Genomic DNA, 12,025 nt, shown 5'->3' with positions numbered 1-12,025 from the left:
TTATGAAAGTAAATGCTTTCCTAACTGGAACTACCAACAATATACATTATGGCATCATGGATAGTTGCTGCAACAATTTAAACTGTGGACAGCTTAATGTGAAGGTGTGTACATGTAACAGTTGCTTCACTGATGTTACATTTACTATCAACTATAATGCTGTATCAAGGGTAACAGTAAATAAATATTGTCATAATTGCAACTATCACACAGTTTACAAGTGTGATAGTTGTGATGGCAGTTTCTGCTGTAGCTGAAAACTGATGCATTAAACCAGTATTTTATATCTAAACTAAGTAAAAAATCTTATCTTGTACTCAAGTACAATGAGGTACTCCGATTACTTTTTAAATACTCAAAGTACAATAATTCTAATTCTATGTAAATGGAGAAAGCACTCAGGAGGTGAAGGCTGAGTAATTTTTGTAGTAGTCAATCATCAACTGAAGTACTGACTAAAGTACTTGGAACTCTAACAGTGTGAATATTTGAATAAAATACTGTGTATTTCACATGAGAGTACTTTAGTTTGAAGTAGGTACTCAAATCTGAAAATCTCAACTTTTCAAATTATAGGGGGGTAACATCTCTAGCCCTCTCTTAAGTTTTTGATTAAAATTTCTTCCCTCCTCCCTCCTAACTTGATTCCTCAAAATCAGGTATTAGTTAAGAATTGGTGGGTTTGAGAAATTTGAGCTCTGAGAATCATTTTTTGTGCTGTTAACAGTATTATATTTTAATAAATAAATAAAATTATTTATTAACTAGTAAAATAATATTTGTGACTCATGGTAATGTAATTACTGCAGGTGATGATAATAGATTTATTTTATTTATTACAGTAATTCTATATTTTACAAAAAGTGATCTATTAATTTGATTCTAGTCTATTCCATTTATATTCTCTATAATTTATTACACATTTCAAGTACAGTCTTAGTATATCACTAAAGGAAAATATTCCTTTTGATAATTTCCATTATCTATGGATACTGGCGTATATAAAAAGTGTTATATTACAATAATTTCACTATTTATTCTACATTGCTATGTGAAAGGAATGGGAAAATTAAGAAAATTTACTGAATTTATCCACCTCATTCTTTAAGAAACTCATCACAAAGGTAGTTTTTATTTGCGTATACTTAATATAATATTTAAACATTACCTGTGCTATGTTATAACAAATAATTCTAGATACTAAGAGTAATTAAAACACTGAATTGCTGATATGAAAAATTAAATTATGAATCGAACAAGGATTTCTAAAGATAAATAAACAACAAGGGTATGAATCAGATAGCTCAGTTTTGCATTTGCTGAGATTTTTGTACTGGAAGAAGACCTGAGTCATGAATGAATTGGCGTATCTTCTCCTTTTCTTTTTCTGGCAGAGGTTGTATGGGCACTCGACAGTCCCCTCCAACTAATCCAACGTTGTCCATTCCGGCTTTTAAACCTGGTACACCTTGTTCTACCATGAACTGAAAATAGTTTTTAATGTTATTAAATGATAATATATAAGAATTAATTTTTAAATTTAACATTTTATCACAAATGAATGTAGTTTAAGTATTTGTCTTCTGTCAGATTTGACTTAATGTTTTCAAAATCTCTCAGTTTTCAAAATTTCAGACTTATTGGATTTCCCTGGCAATGATGTTTACGATGAAAAGAAAATTATATCTATTTCAGATTAATAAGATAAGCTACATGAATTTAATAATATTAACACAATATTAAAATAATTATTATTTTATTTGTTAAGCTAAGAAGAATATTCATGAAAGATTTTGTATAGTGAGAATTTGATTCTAGAGGAAGTTGTTGTGGTCTGAGGCAGTTGGTAAGATAATGTATGGAATTATAAAGTTTAGGAGTTAATTCTGGACAGTTAAATTTTTTTTCCATGTAGAGATTAAAGGTTTGTGCCAATGATGAAAGCTAAACTTGGTATCTGGTTCAGGATTAATGTACTGTACATACTCGAATGATTCCTAGTTCAGAATCAAAATCAAGAATTAAACTCCCAGTCCGTAGTGGTCTGTACCCAGACTCTGTCTCAAACAAAACCTAAAATTTCTTCTTGACCTTCTTGTTTATTTTTACATATATATTTTTAATGGATCACAGAAAAATTAATGTCATCAAAGAGTTTTAGTTATCATTATAGAGATTGTATCATGAGTGAGTATTTTAAAATTATTTATCCATTGTTTTATATTTTTAAATCATTTTCACAGTGGTAATATTTTCATTTACTTACTAGGATATCTGCTTTTACTATTTTGTTCTGGATTTCATTTGCCTTTTGAATGTCATTTGATTTAAAACAGCTATATATTTTGCATATATCTGCTCCCATAACTCCTGCTAGCCCATTAATACCCCCAGCACAACCTGCAAAGATTATACATCATTGAAATCATAAATTGTCATAATATGTAATCGGTGTGATTTGAGAGGCTAATATTAAAGTATAAAGGTTATTGGAGTTAAAATGATAGGGTAGAACAATTTAAAAAGGTAATACTTGATATTGATTGGATTATGAGGTTAGAGTAGCTTACACTATCTAGATAGGAACCTACCACCTTCTTCCTCACTAAAGATTCAAAAAATCATAAAAATTTACATGGCTCCTTCATCCACTTACTCTTTCAATTAATCTAAGTGGTTCACCTTAAATTCAAATAACTCCTATTTTGAGCTTGTCAAAATTACATTGTGATGCAAAAATTCTTTGTATTACTAAGAACAGAAATAATTTTCTGATATCCGTCAAGATTTTTGTTTTATGTTTAAGTTGATTTTTGTTTTTGTTTGAGTCATAAAACGTATAAATAAATTGAACTCATGATAGTCAATGGTGTTGGGGTAGCACTTATGGAAGTTTAAGGTAGAAGCAGGATCAGTTCAAATATAATTTGATAGCTTAGATGGATGTTTATTTCATGGCAGGTCCACAGAATAGCAAAATATTAATAAATTAATTACTAATGATTAATAAGCATATACATGAAAAATTAATTAAAATCTATGGTTAGTAAAATGAGGTAGTTAATAATGATTTAATTGTTTTACCAGCAAGTAAAGCTCCAAGAAGGTAACCAGCTGAACCTATCAGAACATCAAAGTTCAGTGATCTTGTTTCCTGAACTGTAGCTGCACATTTACGAATCTGAAAGACCGTTTATTAATATAGCTAATTTTTATCTGAATGATAATAAGAAAATTCTATGTTTTGTCTCTGTCTGCAATATTAATTGCAATTAGATGAATAAAACTTAATATAAAAAAAAATTATTGGTATTCTTTTCTTTCTTAAAGAAATTAACTTTTTGAGACTTATTTACTTTACTTCAACATCTGAACAATGTTAAAGACTGGTTGTCCACTATCTGAGTCATTATTCAATGAAAATAATTATGATCTGGTGAACAGTTTAAAAATTATACAGTAAATTTAAAATAAATAAACCATATGTAAACTAATTAAACCATTATGTACCGAATTTCAAATTTTAAAATTTGAGATTAGGCTAAAAATTAAATATTAGTTATTCTTTTTTTTTTTATTACCTTGAACTCTATGATGGCTTACTTCACAATAGTGCTAAGTACATTTCTCTTACTACGAAAATACAATTAAAGGTTCTTTCTTTGAGCAAAATTACAACTATTCAATTCATTTTTTGACTGAAGAAATAGACAAATAAGAAAAACTTTTTACTTAAATCTGTTCAGTTAAAAAAAAATATATATATAAATAAAAACAAATGATTGAAAAGTTATAATTTTCCTGTAAAGTTCTCAGAGTGAGTATGATCAGGCAAATCCCTAAGTCAATAACATTGGGCATAGTGCACTGAAGTAAGGCAAAACGGATTGCTGGACATAATAAAAAATAAAAGTTAATGGTGATGTATTATTTAAAAACAATTAGTAATTATATAATAAATAATTATATAATTTCACAATTAATTATAGAAGGGCTTCGTTTGTTAGTTTTAGACAGTCATTACAAATAAAATGAAAAAACTTAAGATTAATGAAAAAAAAGAAACTTTTCAAACTTATATTCAATATTTTGAATATGAAAATTTATTTTTATACATGTTGATGTATGAAATAATAATTAGTATCTAAATTATTGACCTAATCACAAATTTGTAAATTTATATGTAATTGCTAAATTAGCAGTGCAAATAGAAAATTATATTTAAATAACTTATAATTAATTTTGACTTATTTATTTGAAATTCAGTATATAATCTTATAACTGTTGAGTGTATTTTTTTTTTTTTTTTTTTTTTTTATAGAACAACAAATTCGATGATGGGCAAAGGTTCTTGAAATAAAGTAAAGAAGTCACAAAAGGGTAATTCCACAAAAATAAATAATATACCCTTGTGATCTGTACAAAGTGAAAAATTGAAATTTATAAATAAAAAAATATATAATAGTTACATCGCTGTCTTTGACACCTCGTATCAGTTCATGCTCAGCAAGTTTTGCCAGGGTTGGAGTACTTATATCAATTCCAGTCACAAACGGCATATTGTATATTACTAAAGGAAGCTCAGTTTCTTCTGCCACTTTCTTGAAATGGTAAGAAAGTGCCTCATCCTGTAAAAAAAATATATTAAGATTATTTAAGTAATGTTTTTAAATTATTATTTAATTTATAAAGTTTAACTAATGTTCAACTTCCAATACCAAAATTCACGACCTATCCCTAAAAAATAGCATTGAGGGGATAGCACTACAATGAATGAGATGAATGTTCCTTTTGGTAAGTCCAATAAAGAACAAATTATTCGGACGAACAGTACAAAAAAGTCTCTTAAGAGGGTCAACCAAAACATAGATTGGAGGATTTTCATAATGTCCAGCCATCAAGCTTTGAGTTTTGATGCAGTTCAATGGAAGAAAGACTGTTGATGTTAAGCTCCAGATTTACTAAGCCTTTTATTTATTTATAAGTAATTAAAAAACATTATAAATTAATTTTTAATAAGAATAATTGTTATTATTAGTTTGTTTATTTTATATTTAAAAATAGAGAACATTATATTTTAATTTTTAAAACAGTGGTTTTTTTGGATAGAGAATATTAAATTGATTAAAAAATGAAGTATATAAAGGAACTAAGACTTGAAAACAATTTAGTAATGGAGTAATGGATGAAACATCTTTTTTGCCGGGTTTGGCTTTTTAAGATAAAAGTTATTTAGTAAATTACCTTTTACAATTTTTTAAAATATTAGTTATATAAAGTCATAAGTAAAGGGTATATAAAGTCATTTTCTACTTTCTTTTTTTTTTTAAAGCAAAAGTTAATAAAATGGATTATAGAGATAGCCAGTTTAGTTTATCAGGTACCTGAGCAATTTGTCAGTCTAGAATTGTTCTCACTCGATTCCATAACTATGACCGAGAAACAACATGAATTGAAGTTTGGGCCTGGTCTATTAAATCATTATTAAGGTTGAGAGGAATCAAACTGCTTCAAATTGTGATGGAACTCTAAATAAAATAATTACTATTTTAATAAAAGTTGTATTAGAGTCATAAATAAGTTAGTGAATTAATGCTGGCACTCTCACTCTCATTGGGATAGGGGGATAACTTCTAATCATCGGACTAGGATTGCCCCGGACCAATATAAATTGCACTCACTTCCTCTCTTCTTTAAGAAAACCAATAAGCCTTGCTCAAATTCTGGCTCCTTAAAAAAACAAAGCTTAACAGGGAAATCAGTCAAGTTGTGGTCAAAGCTTTCTGGTTCTACTGATCCCTTTAATAAGTAATTAATATTGATTGGAATATAAAAGTAAGTAGTTGGAGCACAGTGTTGACCATACTCTACCAACAATACTATAAAATCAGGACCTGTGCCTGCCCCTAAGCCTTTCGTAGGCAGTCACAGGAATGTTTATTATTATATATTATAATTAGAGAACTTGATGCATGTTATACATAATAGAACATAACTTTTGATACAGCTCTTAAAAGTGTAATATTATCTTACTGTCATCCGCTTCCTAAAATAGAATGGTGCCATAACAAGGAGGCCATCAGCTCCAGCATCTGCGATCCCTTTGGCAAGTTGACATGTAGCTGTGGTTGCTAAAAAAAAGGAAAAATTTTATGATTTATTATTATTTCAAAATTATTTTTTCTTGAGACAATGATATTTTATTTTATTATCTCTCCTTTAGGTCAATAATTAAAACACAAAATTCAAACAACTTTCACTTCCTAACCTACTTATGTCTCCAAGTTTTATTTAGATTAGTGGGTTCATGATAAAGTTTACACTATTTTCGTGATTTTCAAAAAACATCAACAATAAGAACTGGTTATTTTTTTAAAATAAACAATATTAAAGGTACTTTAGAGAAAGATTTTTTGATAATTTGGCATTTAAGCTCTGTTAGACTATTTCAATGAGAATAACACTTATCTGGTATTAAATAATATTTAATTGATCATTGATTCAATGAGTTTAATCAAAATAGTTAGAGCCATTTTGGAGAAAATAGAAAAAATATGAAAAATCAATTCTATAAAATGGCACTTCCAGTTGGTCATTTTAAAGATAAAGTTGCTGTCATATTCTAGGCATATATTCTCATTCAATATGTCATTTCAGTTTATTACGACTTATCATTTTTGAGTTAGGCTGTTCACACACACAAACCGTTTCGGGAGATTTGGTTATTTGGACACAGGAGTTCTCAAAACTTGTATTTCCATCGAAAACTTGAATACAAAATTTTTCCATACTTTTCTTTACTATATATTCCATACATACGTAAGTGAAAGTAATAGTGCTTGGTTTATCTATATTTATATTTATTTGTTCTATATTTAAATTAAACTCCAGACAGATTACATGCTGAATGGGTATGCAGTATCCTCAAAACATAAATATATAAATCTAGCACTACTGTGTTTTAATTTTTCTAATAAATGCAAGATAAAAAAAAATTAATATGAAGGTTTTAAATTACTTTATAATATTTTTATGAAATAATTATTTACTTAACCTTTTATTTACTATTTATTTATGCTTCTCTCCAATTTTTAAGTCATTGTTAAAATTATTATGAATCTGTATTAATAAATTTTCTATTACTAGAACATAGAAATGAACATGGACAAGGGGCTCTACTTCTGTAACATCAATTACATAAACCTATAAACGAATTTATATACATACATATATATCCTATTATTATACATATATAAATCCTATTACAAATTTGTTCCACTACTTGCACCAATCTATTGGAAGAATTATCTAAAAGTGGTTTTCATCAAATGTTAATATTAATATTCTAATATGTATTGTAAAATAAAAAATACGCTTTGTGCACATAATTCTATAATTTGATTTATAATATTATTTCAAACTAGTATATTTTTCAATCTTACCATTGACTGTTTCTTACATAACAGTTAGATAAAAAGGTATAGACAAGGTAAGGTACAAGGAAGTTACTGCTTATTTCAAGGCATAGTATCATAGGTTTGAAAGAAATCTAGGAAGACCTTGGTATTTCTAGAATTCATTTACATCTAAATGTTTTATTTTATACAGTTTTTATTTATACAACAGTGGTATATTATAACTAACATAATTATTCATAACTATTGATGAAAAATTTAAAAAAAAAATGAAAACTGCGTTAAAAGCTTGCTTTTTCTGTTATAACTTTTTTGTTTGAGGCTTTGAACTTATGATTATCACATTTCATTTTTTTAATTATAATTTTTGTCGCTCCATGACTATAAAGCGAAACTAGTGTCTTTCATCAGAAATTTAATTTCTATTTTATTAGAAGTCATTTATTTCCTGTAAAATAATTTGTAATGCATATTTAAATAGATTGCAATTGATAAATAGCACATTAACTACGATCCATCCATATTTAGCTTTATTCCCCTTTTTGTAACTCTTGATCGCCTTGATTCCTCTCTTTCCACTTTCAAATGCCATATCTTGTCCATCTATCTCTACAAGAATCATAATTTCCTTTTGCTTGCAATTAATATTACCATTTGTAAATAATAACTAACTTATATTTCCATTTTTATTTATCTTAATTATTATGCAAAAAAAAATATTTATTTTATTTTTAGCAAAATAACAAGAAATGTATAAATAAAAATTTGTTGTTATGATTATAACAACACTATTTAGGTCACTTTACCATTTCTCTAATTTATTCCAATGGGACACCAGACTGAAGACTGAAAGTGAATAAATTTATTTATACTTCACTATGCTCCAATTGTCCGATTTATCCCTCTAGATTATGCTTGATACAAATTTTAAAACCAGAAAGAAATATCAATGCTGAGTTCACACTCAGGAAAAGCTTAATGATTATCTTCTAATGCTTGTTCAATATAATAAATTCAGTATAATCCCCACTAGACTCATATTCTATTACACTGGTGTAAAGTTCTGTCTTGAGGATGGTTTTAATAACCCTATCATTTCTCCATCCTCCTCTTTCTCAACATAATATCGGTTTATTCATTATTAATTAATGTCAATTTTTGTAAAAATAATTAAAGTTTTAATCACACTCTACAGTACTTCCAATGCTTAATGATAAATTTTCAGTTAATATAAATTAGAAGTTGACTCAGAGCAGGTGATCCCACTACCTGTGATACTACAGCATACACAAGCAGGCAAATTTTCTCTTACGGATACAGTCTTACTTCTTATAATTAATAAAATACCATTTTTTATTTACATAATTGTAAATATCAGTTTGACTTACATTCGGCAGTTGCTCCTCCTATTATAGGTTTTTCGGTTGTCTTTCGCACCGCCTTCACTAGCTGTATCCGTTCTTCAGGACTGATATATGGAGCTTCGCCATTTGATCCTGCCACTACATATCCTATAACAAAAATTTATTTTATTTGTCAACTTGTGTATCAGCGTTGTGAATAAAAAATGCATGCACAAAATATTTTACATTACATCTTAGTCTCCTATTATGCAAATATAGACGTTTTCACAATCTCTACATGAGATAGCAGCCCTAAAGCTCAGTCCTGATGTGCTTTACTATGCTTCCTCAGCATTTTTCAGTAAGGGTCCAAGTAAAAAGGAGTCAAGATACTAAAAATTTTGAAATACTAATAAAAAAATAAAAGATCTTAGATTTGTAATAGCCTAAACAGAAACAATTAAACATTTATTTATTTTTAAATGGATTAAAAATTAATTAATTGCTAAGACATAAAAAGAAAGGAAGTAAATCAATGCTTACTGAATTACTGCAAAACTATCAAGGTAATAAACATTCATTAAAAAGAAAAATTATTAAAAATACTTATTACTGATAACTAGAGAAAAATGAATTGAATTGTTCAACATAAAAAAAAAGAAGAAAGAAGGCCGAAATTAAAGTAATATTGATAAACTTATTATTAACACTTTAGTAAAAACCAAAAAAGGAATAAAAAACTTATCACTAAAATAGAAAAAATAAAATAAAACTATTATATCTTTTAAGGAGTTTGTTTAGGTTCTTAGCATGTTGAACTCACCATCCTTTTAGATTTTATTTGTAGGTTTATTTAATTTTTTTTTTAATATTTGTTTTTGTCAAACTTTAATTTTGATATTACAATATACCAAATTAAAACTATCAGAAAAAAATATTGAATATTTTTTTTAAAACATGGATATTTTCAACATCCCTACTCCCATATTACCAGTTGTCAGCACTACTTTAAGGTAGTACCTTTTTCTTTTTGATGAATCAAACAATTTTATGTGGAATGAAGAAACTTTATACAATCTAGGTGAAACAAAACAATCAGATATAATGCATATATTTTGAAAGAAAAAAATAATTAAATGATATGGATCATAGTCATGTTAGCTATATGGTGGAGTAATAAATAATATGGATCATATTTACGTTAACTATATGCAGGAGTAATAAATAATATGGATCATATTCATGTTAACTATCTGGTGGAGTAATAAATAATATGGATCATATTTATGTTAACTATATGCTGGAGTAATAAATAATATGGATCATATTCATGATAACTGTATACTGGAGTAATCTATTAAAGTTTTCTTCCTCAATTCTGAAGTGGATGTAATAAAAAAAATTTTATGAATACAAGGTACTGAGGAAAGACAAGATCCTTGACACAGCTGGTAGATTCCAAGGAAAGACTACTAAACTAGGAGATAAGTTATAACAAGTCTTTATTTAGAAACTGGTTCTAAGCAAGTCACATCCGCACAAAGACAGTACAATAAATTTTTAATAATTTTTTTTAATTCATAGAACATTTTGAAATCGGGCTAGTTAAGAATAATTTTATATTGATGGAGCTGTGTTGATTTTTTAACGATATTTTTTCATTATATTCCACTACAAGTTAACTAAATTTGTTCATTGTCACCCGATGGTGGTAAATAATTTCAAATATTTTCCGTTATATCCGTGTCGAGCCTTCTGGTTTGTAAATAATTTATGGAAACCTCTAAAAAAAAAAGGAAGATATTTTTAATTTTTTATTATAATAGTCAAAGAAATAAAGAAAGAAAACAAGGAGTTACTTTGCAAAGTGTTATCTAAGTCCTTAATATGCAATAAAAAATCCAATTTTTCGAATTCTCACTCCCTGTTTGCGCACCGAGACGTGAATTTTTATGAAAAACCCCTAACGTGTTTTTTCCCGTTTTATTTTCGTATTCATAATTTTCATAAAAAAAGTTTTTCCTAAAAAGATTCTAAAGAATAAAAATCATTACAATGTGGATACGCTAAGTGGGACCATCGGGAGCTACTGTCCTCCAAATTAGCGTACTACGACGCAAAAACAAAAGTGAGAACTCCAAGATTTGTATTTTTGCTGTTCCCTCGATATATGCAAAAATTAGAGCTACTGGATCTTTTCCAAAATAAAAAATATTTCTAATATAAATTTTCTGGCTCAAATTTAGGAAATGTAGGGTTTAATGGTCATAAAATAAAACTCTAGGTATGAAAGATATATTAAAACCACCTGTCTTAGATGCATCAGTACATTTATCTATTATTTACAGTTATATAAACATGGAAAGGTTCAAATACTCCCACTTCTTTGAGCTAATACACAATTCTATATCTAATCACAACATACAATTCTATGACGCCCACAGCACCAACCACTCCATGATCATATAGTTTAATTTTCTATTTACCAATATTCCACCAATAACGTAAGGTCTCATATACTTGCATTGTTTACATTTTCAGCAAAAGTATCGATATATTGTGTTTGCGATTTATACCATTGTTATTGTCGGGGTTGGGTCTTGTCTTAGGCGATTTCTCCAGCCTGATATCTCTTTACAGAAGGCCCACGACAAGGCGTATTCATTATAAGATAGGAACGGCCGTGCCAGAGGATGAGCCCTGGACACTGACGAAGGTAGAGGAGGTCTAGGTGAGAGAGTGAGGTAGAGTAACAGTTCTAGTTGCCGAGATGAAGCGACGGACTAGAACTGTCAAGATAGGAGTCAGCTTACTAGTTGCCGAGATGAAGCGGACGGACCAGTAAGCCGATAAGGCTAGGAGCAGCTCTAGTTGCCGAGATGAAGCGGACGGACTAGAGCCGGGAAATTACACTGGTTGCCGAGATGAAGCGGACGGACCAGTGTAACCGTTGAGGATTAGGTTACAATCTTAGTTGCCGAGATGAAGCGGAGGGACCAGTGTAACCGTTGAGGATTAAGTTACAATCTTAGTTGCCGAGATGAAGCGAACGGACTAAGATTGCTGGAGAGAAGGAGAGGAGATAGGCCATCGTCTTAGGTGGGCGTACAGAAATAACAACTTTTGCGAGAATAGATTGGCAATGAACTTCTCTATCTCAGGCAATGTATACGCCACCTGCGCCATGTTTAGACCCTGGAAAGGATGTGGATCTACGATCGAATTGAGGTTTTTTTTTTTTTTTTTTTTTTTTTTTTTTTTTTTTTT

At 28.7% G+C, this 12,025-nt stretch overlaps 1 protein-coding gene across 1 annotated transcript in view; it reads right to left on the bottom strand.

Annotated features, from left to right (window-relative positions):
- Positions 1 to 810: 810 nt before the first annotated feature.
- Positions 811 to 12,025, bottom strand: part of LOC106681743 (4-hydroxy-2-oxoglutarate aldolase, mitochondrial) — a 27,989-nt gene continuing 16,774 nt past the window's right edge. Inside the window, exons 2-7 of the mRNA XM_014422211.2 lie at positions 8,804 to 8,926; positions 6,034 to 6,131; positions 4,470 to 4,628; positions 3,085 to 3,181; positions 2,267 to 2,400; positions 811 to 1,484 (exon numbers count right to left, since the gene is read on the bottom strand). Of these exons, the coding sequence (XP_014277697.1) occupies positions 1,305 to 1,484; positions 2,267 to 2,400; positions 3,085 to 3,181; positions 4,470 to 4,628; positions 6,034 to 6,131; positions 8,804 to 8,926 (791 nt within the window). The 3' untranslated portion in view covers positions 811 to 1,304. The remainder of the gene's footprint in view (positions 1,485 to 2,266; positions 2,401 to 3,084; positions 3,182 to 4,469; positions 4,629 to 6,033; positions 6,132 to 8,803; positions 8,927 to 12,025) is intronic.

The sequence above is a fragment of the Halyomorpha halys genome, unplaced genomic scaffold, assembly GCF_000696795.3.
Source record: "Halyomorpha halys isolate HHAL.00 unplaced genomic scaffold, Hhal_1.1 Scaffold363.1, whole genome shotgun sequence".
NCBI lineage: Eukaryota > Metazoa > Arthropoda > Insecta > Hemiptera > Pentatomidae > Halyomorpha > Halyomorpha halys.
The sequence above is the reverse complement of the archived record's forward strand: the minus strand, read 5'-3'. Positions and strand labels throughout refer to the sequence as shown.